At 37.0% G+C, this 20848-nt stretch overlaps 1 protein-coding gene across 2 annotated transcripts; it reads right to left on the reverse strand.

Moving 5' to 3' along the window:
* Positions 1-725: 725 nt before the first annotated feature.
* On the reverse strand, positions 726-20442 carry TMEM33 (transmembrane protein 33). 2 transcript variants are annotated; one of them, XM_037064240.1, is made up of 8 exons: positions 20301-20442; positions 20079-20158; positions 16088-16182; positions 15442-15629; positions 14692-14759; positions 13407-13540; positions 8190-8273; positions 726-4375 (listed from the first exon to the last, which is right to left on the reverse strand). In XM_037064240.1, the coding sequence occupies exons 2-8, from the start codon at positions 20121-20123 to the stop codon at positions 4246-4248; spliced, it is 744 nt and encodes a 247-aa protein (XP_036920135.1). In that variant the 5' UTR covers positions 20124-20158; positions 20301-20442; the 3' UTR covers positions 726-4245. The 2 variants fall into 2 exon arrangements, with proteins under 2 accessions (XP_036920135.1, XP_036920134.1); XM_037064239.1 differs by having other exon boundaries at positions 20079-20149; positions 20298-20441.
* Positions 20443-20848: the final 406 nt, after the last annotated feature.

Below are 20848 nucleotides of genomic sequence, written 5' to 3' on the forward strand. Positions count from 1 at the left end.
ACGGGTTCCTTTTAAGAACCCACTTGGATGTCACCTTAGAAGTTACACATGTCCTAGAATAATTACTACTACCAGGCAGCCTCCCTCAATTTCTTACTGAATTTATTGGGGTGACACTGGTTACTAACATTTTATAAGTTTCAGGTGTAGAATTCTGTAATACCTCATCTGTATACTTCGTGTGTTCACAATTCCAAGTCAAGTCACCTCCCCAAATTTTAGTTACTCCTTTCTTCATTCCAGATCCCAAAACAACTTTCTGCCCAGAATTTTGTAAGAAGACTGCTCGTTAAAACCCCTGGAAATAATTCCCAGAGATGTAAACACATGCTTTGGCAGACTCTCTGTTGAGCTACACTAACACTACGCCTCTGCACAACTCTAATCCTAGAGAAATTCCAGTGAGGTATTAAGAGAAACTAGTTGTCTCTGCAACTCAAACTGAATTTACCAGCCTAGGTACCATTCCTAATATCCCAAAATTCCAACGTGCATTTTTATTTCTATGAAGGTGTAAATTTTTTTAAAGATTTTATTTATTTATTTATCTTTAGAGGGGAAGGAGAGAAACATCAATGTATGGTTGCCTTTTGTGCGTCCCCTGCTGGGAGTTGGCCTGCAGGGAACTGGCCTGCAACCCAGGCATGTGCCCTGATTGGGAATTGAATCGAGATCCTCTGGTTCGAAGGCCTGTGCTCAATCCACTGAGCTACACATGCCAGGGCCTATGAAAGTTTAAATCTTAAGAGGTCAAACTGCCTATACCCTCTAGTATCTACAAAGTGACCGTGAAAAAAATTTTAAGTCATGTTTTTCTACTTTCTTCTACTGAAAAAAGAACAATTTTATGACTGATTTTGTTTGGGTGATGTAGAAACTTACAATAAAAAGAAGAAAAAGAGACGATGATCTTAATAATGCCTCTCACAACTGTGGCCTATTTTACTGTTTACCTAGAAAGCTGGTATTAACAGGACACATTTTCCAGCTTCTGAGCATTTCAATATTTTAAATATGAACTCAGAATGAATGCTTGCCAAATACTTGTTGAATATTGAGTAACTACATATTTTAAAAGGTCATGGAATTAAGAGCCTTCGTTTTATAGCTGACTCAGCTCTTTTAGTGGCTTTTTAACCTTCCCACAATGCAGGTGAAACTGGGGGGGGGGGGGCACTGAGGGAAGAGTGCCACCTACTGATCACAAACACACCGACCTGTCTGTGGTTACGTTCCCCCCTGAGGTTTCTGTGGCAGAATAGGTAGCAAAATTAGTTGGGATCTGGGTAACAGCTCTGAGGCTAGCAGATCCTAAGGGAGTTTGGGCAGGGAAGCAGCTTTAGAATAATTATATTAACCAAATTAAATTCCTTAGCATTAGACAAGTATCTTTACCACAATCCCTCAAAATTAACTTCATTCATTCTGATCTCAAACTTTCAAAAAACTACGATAGTTCTACTTGTCGTATTACATATATAATCATTTTCTTTTCCAGGAGGAATAATACTTATGTCCTAAGCCTACAAACCTAACCTGAATGTATGATTCTGACTTTTAGGAAGAAAGGAAGTATGCTGATAGCATTGTATTTTAGTCCTACAATAGACCTCACAAATCTTTCGTAACTTCTGGTTTAGTATTAACATGCCTTGATTTTCCCTGTAAGGGAGATATCTAAATATCTTTAAAAAAATTTTTGAAAGGTAAGCTTTCATTCTTGCTTTCTTCCAGGACCATCTATCTACCTTGGCAAATTTTATCCCAAGTAAATTTACTAGTAGGTACAAATTGTTATTTAAGAAATTTCTCTTTGGAATGATGTTCAAGTTTAAATTCATGAGGAATCAAGTATAGAAATGGAATATACACTCACTACTAGATAAAGGAAGTTTTGTATGAAGCTTCCCCTGTCCAAGAAAGTGTAATATCTAAAAATGGTAGAACAGCATCTGCTAAAGTATTAGATATTCTGGATGTTAAATCATTTTTTAAACCTGTTTAAACAAGCCAGCTATGCTGCTAATTTTCTCCTACTACATTCATTCTGTATATCGCTATTGTATTTCCTTAATTTTAACTGATAGGTACACATGTTACACTCTAATTTGGGATGCCATATCGGCTGGTTGTACATATTCATATCACAGAGCCTGTGACTACAAGTTCATGCAAACTAAACATCTAGTAATGTTCAAATTGTACATTTTGAACATTTGAAATGTACTTTTTCATGAGTGTAGGAATATCTCATTTATAAATCAAGCCTTCCTTTAAAGAACAGCCAAACGTGAGCATGTCAGAAATATAATCTTGTTAAAAAGCCTCGACTTTTAAAGCACAGTGTTTTAATCTGTGGAAGTCCAAATGTTAAAGTCAAGATGAATTCTTTTCCTTAGGAAATTTTTTTAGCCAACAGTAATTTTCAAAGTAAAAAAGAAAAACTCAAAATACAAGCACATTTATAGGTCACTAAAAGTAAATAATAAATAATCACAGTAAAACAGAGCGCACAAAAAGAATATTAACAAGTGTAAAAACTGGTGAAATCTGGATAGGTCTGTACTTTAGTTAACAATATTGTTCCGGAATTAATTTCTTAGTCACCTCTATAAATCTAAAATTATCTCGATTTAAAAATTTGTAAAAACAAAAACAAAAAAACTAGTAACTTAAAAATGTGCCTTCACTGCCAAAATTTCAATATAATTCAAGACATAAATTTAAAAAATATCTTTAGATATCAATAATATTCTGTTTACTTAACATAGTCACTTTATTGCTCTAGAAAATTTAGTTCTTAAAATCATCAGATTACATATATGGTGATAATGAGGCTAGACCCCACACCCACACACATATACAGAATCAACTATGTTATGAGGCTGCTTCTCTAAGTTAGTAGAAAATGTTACAAAAAGAGCTGGTTATGGTTGAGCTATCAAGTAGCTATCACATTTCTACAGATCGAAAGCTGAACAAAAAGAAAACTGATCTTACTAGTAAGTTACCAATGAATGTATTTGAGAAATCCAAATTACATGCAGAAAGAAGAGAACTGGTTACAAAAACCATTACATTAATCTGGACTAGAATTTTTGCAATGTTTTAAACATTTCTAATCATGCAACAATAAAGATCAAAGTAAACTTTTTAGAGTTGATAGAAGCTCAGTAAACAGGATTTAACATATCATACAACCCAAATCACAGCTGCACAATACATCCAATTCCCCCAAATCTGTCCATCATGAAATAGGAAATGTATGCTCTCCACGCGAAACGCCTCTTCAGGCACCGCTCCCAGTCAACTACCTCACTTATATACCTTCCCATTTAACCATTCCATCAGATTTGATGGGTAAAGAATGTACAGGATAGTCTTCATTATTATTTCAGAAGAGATACTAAGTACAATCATATCATCAATCTTCAGTTACATTCCTTTCAAAGGTACCTGAACTGTCTTACGAAAATTCAAGCGTAAGACACTGAGAAAAACAGTGGTCAGGAATTTGATCTAGGAACTACAATAAACACTAATCACCTGTGTCCACACTGTAAAAGAACGATTTCCTAAAGCTGTATGACTACTGCTTTCTGATATAAATGGTTAGGGGACCCTAAATATTTACCTCATTGGCTAATAAGCTTACAGTTGAGAAAAACTCAAATCTACAGGAGTATTAATGGAAATAAAATTTTGAATTCCTCTTATAACAGCACATCCAAAATTAATCTGTCGTAACAGAGCAGCACAACATCAATTTAATAACAATTTGAAGTCAAATACAGTGGGAAATGTGGCTTAAATCTACCAAATTCATAAATGGCAAAACACTGTCTCAAAATATACTGAAATCATGTATGTAAATGTCACCACAATGAACTAATGCCAGATACAAATAAACTCAGGTTACCAATTAGGTTGAAACAAAATCTAGAGCTATTGTTACAAGAGAAATAAACGTACATGATAAAGGCACAGCAGCATCTAAAAAAAATCTGATACATTTATTACAAAATACAAACTTCCTTAGCCATTAACAACACAACACAGTAGAATTTTCTTAGAAACTTTTTTATAAAGGCTTGATTTAACATGCTAGGAAAATGTTATTTTTCCATTAAGATGAATTTATGTAAATTGGACTGAGGTCAGTTTCACACCTGGAATTAACAATCCCTAGCAGAAGGATCAGCTGCTACTAACGCTTATTTATATCTAACTTAGCTGGATATTAAGCTACGCAACTGTTGGTGCCAATCTGCTTATAAAGGCGATGCTCTGGAGACACAGTCTTCTCACAAACAGTGGGCAAGCAGGTTTCATTATTATATGTTCCACCATAATCCTCAATTCATTAAACAAGGTCCTGCAAGATAAAATAATTTTCTTTCACAAACACAAGAAAAAAAAGCAACATAATACAAGGCAAATGCTGATGAAGAAATTTCCCACAGCCAATAAAGAATTTGAAGAAGTAAAAAAATAACTAGAATGTACTGCCAACAGTTTTCCATGGAAAACACAACATAAAATTCTTACATCAACACCTGTCTTTTTGGGGAAAAAGTTCATTCAAACAAAAGCATTCAATAAATGGCCACCTCCGAGGGCTGAAGTTAGGGATGATTTACAGCTTTACAGTAAAATCATGTCTTAACTTAGGCAAATTCAACTAGTTCTAAAAAAGAGGGCAAGAAACAGTGCAAGTTATGTAACATGGGTAATCCCACGTACTATTTCCTTAAATGAACATACGGCCTCTTACAGCTTCCATTTATAAAACAGGAATACATACCTCACAGAGCGAAAGCGAGATTTCCATGAGAGAACACAGAAGATGCCCACTGGATGTTACTGCCCACCTGGATCATCCCACTGACCAAAGGAACCCCCGTGTGCCTTTAGACCGAAGCCCCCCAGAACCTGGTTTCCCTCACATTTCTGCTTCTCCCCCTGTCACTCTCTGCCATGACTCCCACGTGTCACTGATGTTGCATGTTGCAGACTCTGACTTTGCCTTAACTGTGCTCGTTGCCTGCAAAGCACTCTTCACTACACACTGAAAACATTACACACAAGTTGTATAAACTAGCAGACACAATAGCATGTATACTGCAATTTATAAGTGATTTGAAGGATCAACAAAGGTAATTTTTGACTATTCACAACTCCTGCTCTATCTTCCTATATCCTCTGTGTTATTTTTATGGTTAAGAAAAAAGTAATAATCTACTATTTCAAAAAAAAGAAAGAATGTAGTATGCTCTCACACAAAGACAGGAAGAAAACTTGGAAATATTCACACTTATCCCAAAACCCGCCCTTCTTCTGGAACCTCCTTTGTGACGGCCCTATTACTCACAACTCAGGTTCCCAGGCTCAAAACCTGGGGTCGTCTCTGTCTCACTCTCCTTCCCCAGACCCTCAGTCCCTACCTTCCTAAATATCTCTCACATTTACCTCCTCCTTTACCGGTGAGTGAGCTCAGGCTCTGGACTACTCTACCAGTCTCCACTGGTCTACTTCTCTCCTCCTGGTGAGCCTATAATCCGTCATCTGGAATGACATTTCTAAATCAGACTTCATCACATTCTTAACCCCTCCACATTCGAAACTTCAAGTGTTCTTCTTACTTTGAAATAAAATCCAAACTTTCACGATCTGCTCCACCTACCTTTCTCGGCACAGATCTTTATTATTTTCCTATAAACTTCTCCTCAGCTCAAGCAACAGGCACTGCCGCTGTGCCACGCACGTTCAGGCCCCCACCTGCCAGAATTCAAGACTCCCAAAGACTTGGCTTATGTTACCGGCTCCTCAGTGTATTCTCATCCCTCTCCCTCCATTCTCTGTACTTTCCCAGCAGCACCTTCGCCATCATCATGTTGCCTTATATAGCTGTCTAATTCGCTTGGCTTTAAATTGCTAGAAAGCAGGTATTTCAATGGTACAAAAACACGTTATCGCCAACACACAATCATATCTTCTGAATAAGTAAATCTAATGAATAAAGCTGGCAGACACATGAAAAACACTCTAGTCGAATCCCCTCAAGTTACAGATGCGGCTGAAAGAGGCGGGCCCAAAACCACAGGGCCAGTTCCTACCCCTGACATAATCTAGATAAAGTCACAGAGTTACTCGGTTTGGAGAGGCGCTGACAACAGAACTTTCAGCAATGACCAAAATGCACTTGAAATGTAGTTAGTACAATTAATTCAAAATGAGTTTTAAATTTCATGAATTTTAATTTAAATGGTCCAATGTGGCCCGTGGCTACCGTATTACACAGCACAGCTCTGGACAATCTACACGAGGCATCTCTAAGTACTGACACCACTAACTTGAGAATAAATATCATAATAGGTAAAAATAGGCACAAACTGGCCATAGCCTGTCTCCAAACCCTTAACAAAGTATGGTATAGAAACTGTGGCTTTACAGCCCATATACCACCAATACCTATAGGCTCAAATATTTTCCATTATCTTTTCACAGTTCTGGTTAAAATGTGCACTCACGTGAGAACTTTGAGGATGTTTCTTAGTACATACTTGTGTTACCTTGATTCACTGCTATCCTTTCCTTTTTATTTCACTGGACACTTCTCAATTTCTATTTGTCCTGACCTTATTTAAGGGTATGTGGAAAAATGTGAGTGGAGAAGAGGGCATAAAGTAGATAAACACAAATCTGCTGATGAAAACTGGATGGCAGGGGATCAGAAAGTATCTGAAATAAATACATGGACCAGAAAGATAAAAAGCAAAAACTACGGAATCAGTAAAATGGAAGGTTTATTTGCAAGTAGGGACTAGTTAATAACCTATGACCAATGTGAGTAAACTCTATTTTAGGAAATATTGTAAAGACATTGTCTAAGAAAGCGTAAAAACTCTAAAAAAAAGAATCAGTATCACAGAAAAAGGAAAATAAACTATTAAGAACCTAATAGAAACTAAGCATTTTTTAAACCATTACTTCATTTCTCCCCAAGTTTTCTCCTCTACCAATGAAGGAATAACTTGTCTGAAATCACATACCTAGCAAATAATAGGCCAGCATTCAAATTTAGTTCTTTTTACTTTGCATGTGAAAATACAACAGAAATCATGCTAATGTACTCACTGGATTTCTGGTTGAATTCTGCTACATGCTCAACTTATTTTAAACTCGAAAACAAAAACCACATTAACAACACTATCTGAGTAACACATTTAAGAGGCTATTAAAAACAGCTATTCATTTCAGCTTTACTCTGTAACTTCTGAGATAAGCGTAACAATTTAAGCCTCCATTCCTGAACACTATAGTAAGTCACTAAAATAATTTTCTTCAGTTTTTCCACTCCAAGTATTCTGCACAAGGCTATCTGAAGATTACTATGATCACATCAAAACCACTGTCCCATATTCTAAAAGATAAATTCCATACTTCCTACTGGGAACTCGGAACGTTTTATGGTATGGCTCTAAGATACCATTTTAATCATTGCGCCACCACCCACCATTCAAAATCTCCACCAGTTGCCCAACGGGTCCACTCAATGCCCCTTAAACATGGCTGTTACCTCCTCACCTCCGAACCTGTACTCCTACTTGCCAGTGCACCTGAAGTGCTTTTCTACCCATTCTCCCCACCTTCTCAAAGACTTCATTCCTTCCAGAACCAATTAAAATCTCTATTTTGTGAAACTCCTCCAGGCTCTTCTACATTCTGGCTCAATGATTCCTCCCTCCGGTGAACTACAGTACTGATATGACCCTCTGGTGAACTACAGTACTGATATGATAAGAAAATCTGCAACAATTATAGTCACAAATTGACTTGCGAATACTATAACCTTGACCAGTGTTTTCCTCTTTTATTACTTGACATGTGTTTTGTTTCTTCAGCTACGAAAATTCCCTAAGACTTGTGGGACTTGTCTTACCCATCTTTAAATTCCTGAAGCTTTAGTACACTTTTTGAGGTGGTCAAGATAACTCCAGTCTCAGTTTTTGAAAGAAATACAAACACCTTCTCATGTACCCTAGATAGTTCTAAGGCCTACAACTTAAATGTACAAAAACATTGCTTGCTTCTAAATTCTAACATAAAAGCTAAACCATGTAAAAATTTTAAGTACTGCACATTACAATACTTTTAACAAAACATATTTGAATTAATCACCAGCTTACCGACAATACGGATTTCTTCGAGAGGAATATCGGAGAGTAAGGAATCTATAGTATATAAAAGGCTGGAGCAAACTTCCTTGACCACTGAAATAAACAAATACAAAAGTAATAAATATACATTATCAATTCATACACACATACTCACAAACTTAAAGGCAATTTAACTGCAGAATATGTCTTTATTCATCAAGTGGTCATAATAATGACCACTATCATTATCTAAATCTAAGTTATTGTCAAAAAGGAAATAGAGAAATGTATATGATTAGTAAAGAGTAAAATGTTACTGTTTAAATTTGTATGAGCATGTATGTATTCATGCATATACTACTTTTTAAATTTTTAAAAGCTACTAAATAAATCAGATACATAAATGTTATATATGCTTCCATTGTTACTAACAACTGATTATCAAGTTTTAAAACTTCGTAGCATATTAAAATAAAAAGCCATTCATTTTACATATAACAAAAAAAACCACTAATAAAATCACAAAGGCTCACTTAAAATTTTCATCCCTTATTCTAATTATTTTTCTTAGTTAAAAAGTACAATTACAATACTCCAAGTCATACATGTTTATGAAATTTTAAGTCTGCAATTCTTTCCTAGGAAAAACTACCTGGATTAAGATATTTACTGAAATAACTACAGATAAAATGCAGCAACAACAATGGACAGGTAGGTAGTACGGGAAAATATATTATATTATGTTTAGCTGATGAACTTAGCATGCAAGTACTTAAAATCCTAATTATGAAAACTATACAACAACTTTGGAGAAAGCAGAAAACTATACATACTACTATTTTGGGGGTGATGAAGTACATTAAGATGTGAAATGTTTGTTTCTTGAGTTAATTTTTAGCCTCTTCTTCTAAATTGTGATATTACCTTCATAACAAAAGTAATTTACACAATTACATATTTATCATTAATTTTTCTTAATAAATCCTATAACAAATCTTTAACTTTTTTAATTGAAAAAGTAATATACATAGTATGGAAAATACTGATAGGAAAGAACATTCAGTGAAGAACAAACTTCCCATCATCCAAGTCGGCTCCTTCCTCAAAGTTATAGCACCATCTCCATCCCTCCAAAAATTTATACACAACAAGAGAATCTAATAACTAACACTGATACAGCACTCACTTTACAATTCACTGAATCCATTTAACAACTTTAGGAAGGAAGTGGTTATTATCATTCCCATTTTATTTTTTTAAAGATGTTATTTCTTTTTAGCCCTGGCTGGTGTGGCTCAGTGGATGGCACGTGGGCCCGTGAACCAAAGGGTGGCCAGTTCCATTCCCAGTCAGGGCACACGCCTGGCTTGCGGGCCAGTCCCTAGAAGGAGGCTCTCGAGCGGAAATCACACATTGATGTTTCTCTCCCTCTCTCCTTCCCATCCTCTGTCTCTAAAGATAAATAAAATCTTTAAAAAAGATTTTACTTCTTTTTAGAGCAAGGGCAAGGGAGAAAGAGGAGGAGAAAGATCAGTTGGTTGCCTCTAACATGCACACAACCAGGGAATGAACCCGCAACACAGGCAGGTGCCCTGGCCAGGCACTGACCCGGTGACCTTTTGGTCTGTGGGACAATATCCAACCCACAGAGCTACACCAGTCAGGGCTCATTCCCATCTAAATATGAAGAAACTGAGGCAGGAAGAAACATATATATGCCTTGCAACATATAAACACTCCCCAAAACATAAATGCAGAACACCCTGGAGCTGTTAATAAACTTTCAAACTTACTCTATCTTGGAGACCATCCCCTATCACAACAGATACATTTACCTCATTCCTTTTATAGCCTCAAGTATTCTATCTTATGCATGTACTATTATGTAACAAGCTCTCTACCAATCAATATAAAGCTATGGTGGTCATTCTTTTATGTCTCTGCACACTGCACATGTGTGCGTGTATGTGTAAGGTAAACTCATATTTTATGTTCATTTTAAAACTCATACAGAGCTTTAAGCATTACTGCTACAAATAGAACTAAATAAAGCTTTTTAATATTAGGTAATGCTTCTACCATGAAGGTGTCTCTTAAAGAATTTAATGTGGCCCTGGCTAGTGTGGCTCAGTGGATTGAATGCCAACCTGTGACCTAAAGGGTCGCCAGTTCAATTCCCAGGTTGTGAGCCAGGTCCCTGGTTGGGGGTGTGTAGAGGCAAAAGGTCAATGGATCCTCTCACACATCGATGTTTCTCTCCCTCTCTTTCTGCCTCCCTTCCTATCTCTCTAAAAACAAATATTTTAAAATATATGTAAAATGGTTTTTAATTTTATAGTCTGTATTATATTCAGGTAACATACAGCATTAATAGCTTTGCCTATTAGGGATTAAATACAACTTTATCACCTTACTTCAATTTTTTAGAATAACAAAGTGCTTTCTCTATTTTCGTATTTCTGATACATTCTCATCACCTTTATAGTAATCTTGAAAGATTAAAATCACTTTGTACAGCCCTGGCTGGTGTAGCTCAGTGGACTGAGCCCGGGCCTGCGAACCACACGATCGCGGTTCGATTCCCAGTCAGGGCACATGCCTGGGTTGCAGGCCAGTTCCCAGCAGGGGACCCACGAGAAGCAACCATACATTGATATTTCTCTCCCTCTCTCCTTCCCTTCCCCTCTAAAAATAAATAAATACAATCTTTAAAAAAAATCACTTTGCACATAAGCAGTATTTAAATAAAAGATCAAGTAGCACAACTGAGTTAATGTACCAGTACAGTCAAAACTTGGCACTCCAACAAAAATTCACTGCAGTTCCCCAAATGAGGTTTTTGTCTAAGTGTGCACGACATCTTAGCATTTCAGTATAATTACCTGAAGCTGATTTAAGAGAATAAATTATTTTGCTTGTTAAACAGAACTACCAGGGGTAAATATTAATTATCTTCATACAAAGAACTAGTTTTAGAATCTACATTTTAACTCTCATCCATTACATGAAGCAAATCACAGAACCTGGTGTGACCCAAGAAAGAGAAAACAAGAAAGTAAGTGGGGGTAGGGGGTAGCCGGAACCTTTACTAAAAGAGTTTAAGTGTCAGATCAGAAATCACAAGAGAGAGAGATGAAACTAACTTTCAGGACAAAAGTTTTAAAGCAGAATAACAGACAAATATAGCTGCATCAAATCTTACATTCAACATTCACAGAATATAGGAGCCATGAGGATTTTAGGCAATTTTTTATTTCTACTAGTTTTTTTAAATGTGGAAAATCAAGGCTCAGAAGGTTAAGTTAATGGTCAAATCAACTAGAATCCAGATCCCTAACACGCAATGTGAAGTCTTCCCATAGTATCATTCCAGAACTTTATTAGGTTACATTATCTAGTTGGGGCTCCACAACTCAAGCAATAGGTGGTAGGAAAACATTACTTAAAAGAATAGAACAGATGCCTTTATGAGGGAATCTCTAAAATTCTTTATTAGTTTGAAAAGAAACCATTAAAGTAGTAACTGTCAGGTACATAAAAACCTCAGGCAATGAACATTAAAATATTTCATAAACAAAAATAAGTTTGATGTTAATAAGACTATGGAAATTTATCCAATTACGGAAAACAGGTAGTAAGACATTTTAGATGACAACCTGTCATGTTCAATTATATACAAAATGCACCTAGCTTAGACTGAACAAAGTCAATTCAGGTATCTATGTTAGAGATAATACTGACAAAAAGTGAGTATTTGCAAATAAATGCCCTTCCAAACAAGGGAACATGTAATAAAATGCAGCATACTAACATGATGGAACACCACACAGTTGCTAACTTAAACAAGAACTATGTGTCAACATAAATATGTCACAAAAACACTATAGGAGTAGAAAATGTAAGACGCAGACAATTGATACATTGTAACTTTGGATATAAAATAAAACCTAAACAAAACTCCACAACCATAATATAATAATATATATTTTCTAGCTATTTGCATAAACATTTTTTAAAAGATTTTGTTTATTTATTTATTTTTAGAGAAAGAAGAAGGGAGAAAGAGAGAGAAACATCAATGAGGGAGAGAAACATTAATGTGAGAGAATAAGATTGACTGGCTGTTTCTTCTACATGCGCTGACCCAGGAGCGCACCTGCAACCCAGGCACAGATCTCGACTAGAGTTCGAACTGGTAGCCTTTCTTTTGCAGGCTAACACCCAACCAACTGAGCCACACCAGTCAAGGCTTCATAAGCATTTTAAAAGGACGACACACACACATTATCAAACTCCTTACCGCTGGAAGGAGACAGAAATACTACTACGATTCATACCAGCCAAATGGTATTGTAGCTTTTATTTGTGGTGTCCTAATACTTGTGAAACTAAAAATTGAAAAAGCAATAATCCAGGCAGAAATGTAGTTTTAAAACTTAAATGCAAGAATATTGATAAAATAGTCAATACTCTACTTTTCTAACATTCTAATTTTTAAAAAGATGGCTTTCCATATTCATGAATTACTTTTTTTTTGCATTACTTCTATAATTAAGATACAAACAAAATATGAAGGTAATGGTAGGCAACAATTAATACCAGACTATAATTTTTTTAGATTTTTGTCTGGTATAAGAAAAATCATCTTTTTTTTAAAAAAATTTATTTATTTATTTTTAAAGAGAGGGGACAGGAAGGAGAAACAATGGGAGAGAAACATCCATGTGTGGTTGCCTCTCATGTGTCCCATACTGGGGACCTGGCCTGCAACCCAGGCATGTGCCCTGACTGGGAATCGAACCAGCGACCCTTTGCTTCACAAGCCCGTGCTCAATCCACTGAGCTACACCAGCCAGGGCAAAAAATCATCTTAATAATATAAGAATGGACTAACCCAGACTTCCCAAGATTTTTCAAAGGTAGTTAGTTATTATGAAATTAATTTCTGAACATTAAATGGTAAATCACAAAGACTGATACATAATACCTGTTCCTAGGTTTATTATGTCTCAGGTTCTCCACTATAAAGTGAAAAGATAATGGCTAAGATCCACCTAGCTCTACATTCCAATATCTACTTCAACAGATTTAAACAAGATAAAATTTGTTAATATATTTATACACATACATTTATTACATCAATAAATATACATTTATTATATATTTGCTACATGTATTACATTCACTGGAGTTAATATATTTATAATATTTATCAGCCTCCCAAAACAAATGTATTTTTATTCTTACCTAAAAAGCATAAAAACTGTAGCAGGCATCAAGAGTATTTCATTACAAGCAATGAATTTCAGAATATTCTGTTGATTAGCGCTTAATTTATCCAACATAGATCTCAGCAGAGGTAAACTATTTGAACCTTTTGCCTAAAACATCAGAAAACAAACATTAGAAATAATAAAGCATTTTTGATCAATTATTTTCTTTCTTTAGAACAGCATATTCAACAGGACATACAACCAAAAGACAATCATTTGGAAATGATGATATAAAGTACACAAACTATTTAAGGACATAAGTAAGTGTGTTCTCCTATTTGATCATATTTTTTGTATTTGAAGATTTAAAAAGAAAAATAAGTTTAGCACAAGTCCTTTTCATTCTTAGATGCTTCACTTTTCTTAAGATTAGATTATTTCACATAAATGGTGATTATTTCTCTTCAACCATAATGAAATCTGACTACCTAGTAACACAGTTAAAGTATCTGTGACTCCTTAGCTAACTTGAGATAAAAATTCCCAAGTCTAATTACTCCTGTAAACAAAGAACTAGAGAGATTAAAAAAGAAAGCCAAGGCAAGGCAAAACTGGATTTTTTAGAAAGATTTATTTATTTTTAGAGAGAGGGGAAGGGAGAGAGAGAAGGAATGAAACATCAGTGTAGTTGCCTTTAGCAAACCCCATACTGGGGACCTGGCCCATAACCCAGGCATATGCCTTGACTGGGAATTGAACCAGCGATGCTTTGGTTCGCAGGCCTGCACGCAATCCACAGAGCTACACCAGCCAGGCCAAATTTGGATATTTTAACTCAAATATCAGCTGAGCTATGCAGTCAAGCTAACTGGCACACTTAAGTTAGGCTTAGTAAGAACCCCAGGAATAAGAAATTTCAGGAAGGTACCAGTTCTGAGCAGTAAAGTAAAAGAAATTCAGTATACTCTACTTATCTTATATATTAGAATTAAATATTGACAGCACAAGAGATCTCTGCCAACTTGTCAAACCTAAAAGATTTGATTCCTTTAAATGACAGAGATCTATTTCAAACTTTACAAATTCCTGGAGCAACTGGGGGTTAATTTTAAACATAACTTTTTATCAACAAAATACACCATTTTGTGAAATGGAAATAAAATGTTCCAAAGTTCAAAGTTTCAAATTACAAAATAATTTAGGAAAGTTTGTAAGGATTAGAGGAACTTTTTGTGATAAAAGCCAAAATGTCATAGAGCTCAAACTCAAGTCAACTAGCTGTAATCTGGGAATGTAAAAAAAATCATAATTTTACTTACGTCAAGGACCTTTTTTGTGTATGTAGTGGCATGAAGCAAAGAGAATAACAAGACTGGGAAAATACTCACTGAAAAAAAAATTAAGGAAAACATTCAAAATTCATCAACTACTTGGCAAACAGGCTGTATGTTATGTCCGAAATGGCATCTGCTAAAATGAGTTCAGTGACCACTTTTTTTCACCGTTGCAAGGATTAAAAGTCAAATTCATATATAATGGCAAAACAGGTGTTCAAAAAATGTTTCCTCCTATTCTAAGAATTATCTAAAAAGGTAGCATCTAGTCTCGAAGATATATTTTACTGTGCTTCCATTATGTATAGTTGTATAATATTCAACTCTTAAGAGCAGTACTTCTCAAAGAACAAAACACTATCTTTCCTGAGGGATGATCAGCAGAAGGAAAATAACAATGAAGACAACTAAGTTTAGGGAACACCAGAAGTCTTAGTCTCAGGATGTACATCAGCACATCAAAGGTCCTATAGTAAAGAAACCTAGTTACCAGTTCACCTAGTGTGCTTCCCTAAGGTACTTATGAGCTACCCCGCCGTTCTTCCATCCCTCCCTTTGGGTTTTTTTCTTTTTAGAATACTTATCACCCCACAACACTTTCGAAATATGTAAACATATGAATTCCAAATGGGTGATTTCATTCTCATTATCTCCAGAGATCAACCATGTGTCCCTATTTTCTACTTGGTCCACAGCAATAGGCAATTTCCTTGTCAACAAGGTACAAAAGGATACTTGTAACAGGGTAGGAATTGACAAAGATGAGTGAATACAGCAGGTAGTGGCAGCTGTCCTCCAACAAAGCTTGGGCCAGGAACGCTCTGCTTAACTGGAAGTGCGGTAATCTTTGATGCAGCCTCAGAGCACTGGTAAGAGCATTTGCCAGCAAAGCACGTTGGTAAAAGCTTGCTGCTTCATGCAACCTGCAAATTACCAGAAGAGAGGTTATCATGAGACATAAGCAATTACCACGCCTCTTCCTCCTTTGTGAATTGCATCATAATTGCACAACACCTAAATCCATTACTTAATTATAAACAGAAAAAAATTTACTAGAAGCTACTGTACATTCTACAAGCATCACTTCCTATATACCTAACTGAATTTAATAAAGCAGTCATTCTTTCCATTACGTGCAAAAGTCCAAAATGCAAAAAATATGAACTCATTTCCACATATCCATTTTCTCTCAGATTTTCAATGTGATGTTAGTTTCCACAAAGCACGTAATACAATATATCCCTCCAGTGAGTAACATTATTAGTGCCTTAAAGACAAGACTTGTGTTTAACCCCTTGCAGTTTAGTAAGTCTTGAACCTAAAAGATATTGCATAAAAACTGACTGGAATATCAAAGGCAGAAAAAAGATATAATACATACCCAAGAAGAGGCAGAACAAACAAAGCAGAGCAGTAAACTGTGAACAAGCGAGAAAGCCACATTGCTGTGTCCAGTTTATTGGTCATCATGAATTGCTGAATTTAAAAAGAAAAATATTGTGGTAAGCTAAGGCTGCAAATTATGTTTATAAGGATGAAGATTACGCAGTTTTATTCCTATTCAAAAGGTTTTAATGATTGTGTAACTATCATTGTTTTTATTCTTATCAAAAGGTTTTAATGATTGTGTAACAATAGTATTGTTTTTTTAAGATCATTAAATGAAAACTCTCAGAGCAATGGTTTTACCTAATAAGTCTAAACACCTTAGAGCCTTACACTTTTGATGTGGAAAGCACTAGAAGTACTTAAATAGAAAAATACGGAAAAGACTAATTAGGAAAAATTTTTGAAAAGAAATTTCACTACAGTTGTCTGTATTCCTCCTGCACTTGTAACACTGACTTCATCTATTTTAAAACAACATTATAAGAAATGCTGTCAAGAGAACTACAGCCTATTCTTAGAAAAATCTCAAATTCAAATAGGTATGTCTTGGATCTGAATTAAAAGGTATCGAACAAAGCCACTTTGGATTAAATAAACTTTACAAAGGAGAAATGTAAAACTTTACAAAGGAAAACGCTAACAACCACTCACTACTGAACCCAGGCCACAGAGGATTTGCCTATGTGCATGGAAGGGCCTGACAGGTGCTCAAAACAGGTGCTCCCGGCAGGAGGTAGGAGTTAAATGACATCTGCCTCCCTGATTTTATGACTTTCTCATCCCCCGGAACCACCCCCACAAGTCTTACCCCGGCCTCAGTGGCCCTATATTGAACTTCCATACTACTTTCTTCTCCAATTTTTCTCATTCTCTGTTCCTTTGCTTCTTTTTGCCAATAGATTCGTCCATCACCACTAACGCAGTTAACTTAATCTATTCCACATTCAAAATCACCTTATATCCAAATTCTAAAGTGGCTTTTATATTTGTTGATAGGATCTACATACATAATTTTTACATCAAGGTCTAACACTAACAGCCTTGGCTGGCATGACTCAGTGAATTGAGTGCCAGGCTACAAACAGAAAGGTTGCCAGTTCGATTCCCAGTCAGGGTGCATGCCTGGATTGAGGGCCAGGTCCCCATTTGGGGGAGGCATCTGGTTAATGTTTCTCTCAAACATCACTGTTTCTCTCCCTGTTTCTCCCTCCCTTCCCCTCTCTCTAAAAATAAATTTTAAAAAAGATCTAACATAAACGTGTATGGATATATAAACAAAAGTTTCACAAAAAATACTTATCCAGCCCTGGCTGGTGTAGCTCAGTGGATTGAGCTCGGACCTGCTAACCAAAGGATTGAGGTTCAATTCCCAGTCAGGGCACATGCCTGAGTTGCAGGCCAGTTCCCAGCTGGGGATGCACAAGAGGCAACCATATACTGATATTTTTCTCCCTCTCTCCTTCCTTTCCCCTCTAAAGATAAATAAATAAAATCTTTTAAAAATTAAAACAAAAAACTTATCCATGCTACATGTGGTGGATTTTGGCATTCTGTATTCTAGTTAATGTTTTTTCTTAAAAGATTTTATTTATTTATTTTTAGGTAGACAGGGAGGGGAAGGACAAAGGAGAGAAACATCAATGAGTGAGAGAAACATCAATCGGCTGCCTCTAGCACCTGCCCCCAAGCGGGGACCAAACCTGCAACCCAGGAATCGAACAGGCGACTTTTGGCTTTGTGCAACAACACCCAACCAGCTGAGTCACACTAGTCAAGGGTTTACTTAATGTTTTAAAAATATTTATGCGGTTCTACTAAACTGATTTAAAAACTCATTAATGGGTCTTAATGTAGAGTCTAAAACCCTAGTCTAAGCAATCTAATTTAATTATTTCTTGAAGGAACATGCACAGGGTGGAGCAAAAAAAGGTTTACAGTTTGAGTATGCAAAAACAGTTTATTCTTGTATTACTATTTATTAATTATTGTATCATTTTCCACACAAACAACTGTAAACCTATTTTTTTGACCCACCCTATAAAAAGATTTTGGAAAAAATGCAAGTAAATTTTAATATTCAAAGATGTTTTATTGCATGTCTTTTTAACAGCATGCAGGTTACTTCAGAAGTATGCCTCTAGTTCATCCTACCCAACTATATTGTTTATTCCTCTAAATTTAAATGATCACCAGCAGTCAAGAGGAAGGATGAATCTAGCTCACTATGCTCAGTTTCTCTACAGATATTCAGATTCTATACCACAGTTAGAAATTTAATTTAGGAACATTTTCTTTATTACTTAAAAATGTTTTTTTCTTTTGACTCCAGAGGGGGAGGGAGGGAAAATGAGGGAAACACTTACGTGAGAAAGAAAGATGGATTGGTTGCCTCCTGCATGCGCCTCGCCTGGGGACAGAACCCATAATCCAGGCATGTGCCCCGACCAGGAATCAAACCCAAGACCTTTCAGTCTGCAGGATAAAGCCTAACAAACTGAGCCACACCAGTCAGGGCTAGAACATTTTCTTTAAAACCTGCTTAGGGTGTTCGCTTTGTGATAACTCATTGAGCTATGCGTCCCATTTTGTAGTTTCATGTACATATATTTTATTACACAACCAAAAAGATTTAAAAAGATGTACTGGTTTAACTTTTAAGAGTGAACTACCCAATGCTGTTGTAAACAATTCAAGCAAAAAATAGCAGTGGGTCTTTGGGTGAAAAGCCATTCATGCAGTTGCAAAGTACCATTTAGTTACGGTACTAGATTACTTTTTAGTAACAAAGGCCAAAAAGGTATCTTTACAATGGAGAATCTGGTGGATACCACCTTAACCATATAATCAAATTTAGTATACCTCTGAAGATGGGATAAATCAATCTAAGATGCTTCCTACTAAATATAATGCACCGAGGACAGAATATCACTTATATAATATTCCTGCAAAAGTGTTTAACTGAATCTAGTCTTTAGGAGTGGAAAAAGATCAGACAACTCCAATTTCAGGAGTATTCTGCAAAACAACAGCTCTGAGCTCTGGAAAGACAAACATGAGGAGGGCAAGGGACCTGTTCTAGGCTAAAACAAAGGCTGAAGGCCAGTAAAGGCAATGCATGCTTTTTGACTGAATCCTGGATGAGGAGAAGGCAGCTTTACAGGACAACTGAGGAAATCTAAGTATGGACTGAATATGAGATTTTAACATGTATCGATGTTAAATCTCCCAACTTTAACTGCAAAAACTGCAGTGATGACTGTATTGTAGTCATACTTAATACTTAAGTACTTAAGGATGAACTATCATGATGTATGCCATTAACTCTCAAAAGATTCTGCAAAATAAATAGCAAGTGTACATACAAATAGAGATGCCGCAAGAGGTTAAAAAAAGAAAAAATGACGCTTAATTCACATACTCATAGTATTTAAAATTAGAGGGCAATAATGTTTCGGGTACAAGTAACTCGTGGGCAGTAAATCTCCATCTTAAGGATAAGAAATTCACAAAAGCTTAATATTTTCCTTTGTAAAAAATACCGAAAGGAAGAAAACAAAAGACCACTTTCCTCCTTTGCCTAGTTTTCACATAATGGCATAAAATGGGCAGAAACGTTTTCTTGCCCACAGGCGTGTGCGGAATAAGGAGTGTCATGGCACAGTTTCATGTGGCACCTCTAACCTTGGGACCAAGGGGTGGAAAAGGCAAGAAGGCCCGATTTCCACAGCACACAGGTGTGGACCACCTGCTCCAGGCCGGCCCGCCCACGGGCCTGACTTCCCTTCCGAAAAAGAAAAGTTGTAGCTGACTCTACTTCTCCCATCACGATCTCCCCTCTCCCCTCACGCCCAGCTCCAACCCAATCAGTACTTCCAGTCCTGAGAGCAATGGGCTTCTGGAGCCCCACACACCCGATTTGCAACACTTCCCGCTCCTTCCAATCTCTTGCAAATCAAGCCAGACCACTCTGCCCTCTCACTTACCACTGCGCCCGCCCCTTGGGGGCCGTTCGAGGCCGTATCCGCCATAAGGGACACACACACGCGTCTGGACGCTGCAATTGGGAGAAGAAATAAATGTCAGCGCAGCAGCCACGGCTCCGGTAACCGGCTTCCCTGCCCAGTGCCACACGGCCGCAGCGCCCTGCGTGAGTTCCAACCCTCAAGGGAAAGTGCTCCCCAGCACCAGGGCAGCGGACTCACCCGCGGACACCTGCAGTGGCCGGGCAGCACCAGTCCGGCACCGCCGAGGGCAAAACTGGGTTTCTAGAAAGACCGGAGCGAAGGCGGAGCTTCGAAACCAGGACTTACAGGGCCTGTCGAAAGCTGGGGCTGGCTTATTGCCGGAAGGAGAAGTGCTCCTTTCACTTCCGTGGGAAAGGGGCGGTGGTGAAGAGAGGAAACCTGGAGCGGTGCCCCGGGGCACAACGGGAAATGTAGTTCTTCTTGAGTCAGGTTCAAGCTGAACAGCGAGGCCGTTGAAGCCACTTTTCTCTCACCTCCAGCTTACAGATGGTCTCTCCTGCTACGTCCAAACCACGAATTCTATCTGCTCCTTAACATAGAAGGCTCAGCGACGTCTTCTTTGCTGTTTTCCTCCAGCGGCTCATTAAGCCCTATGGTTCTACTTCTACAATTAATCCTTCTGTAAGGACTTAAGGAGACCTGCTATGTTACAGGCTTGGCACGGAGGATAAAAAGAGGAATGTGAAACAGACTGCAGGAGTGTTACGGGAAAGACTCAGACCAAACAC

Source organism: Sturnira hondurensis, unplaced genomic scaffold (assembly GCF_014824575.4).
Source record: "Sturnira hondurensis isolate 20B ecotype Veracruz unplaced genomic scaffold, ASM1482457v3 Scaffold0015056, whole genome shotgun sequence".
Taxonomy (NCBI): Eukaryota; Metazoa; Chordata; class Mammalia; order Chiroptera; family Phyllostomidae; genus Sturnira; species Sturnira hondurensis.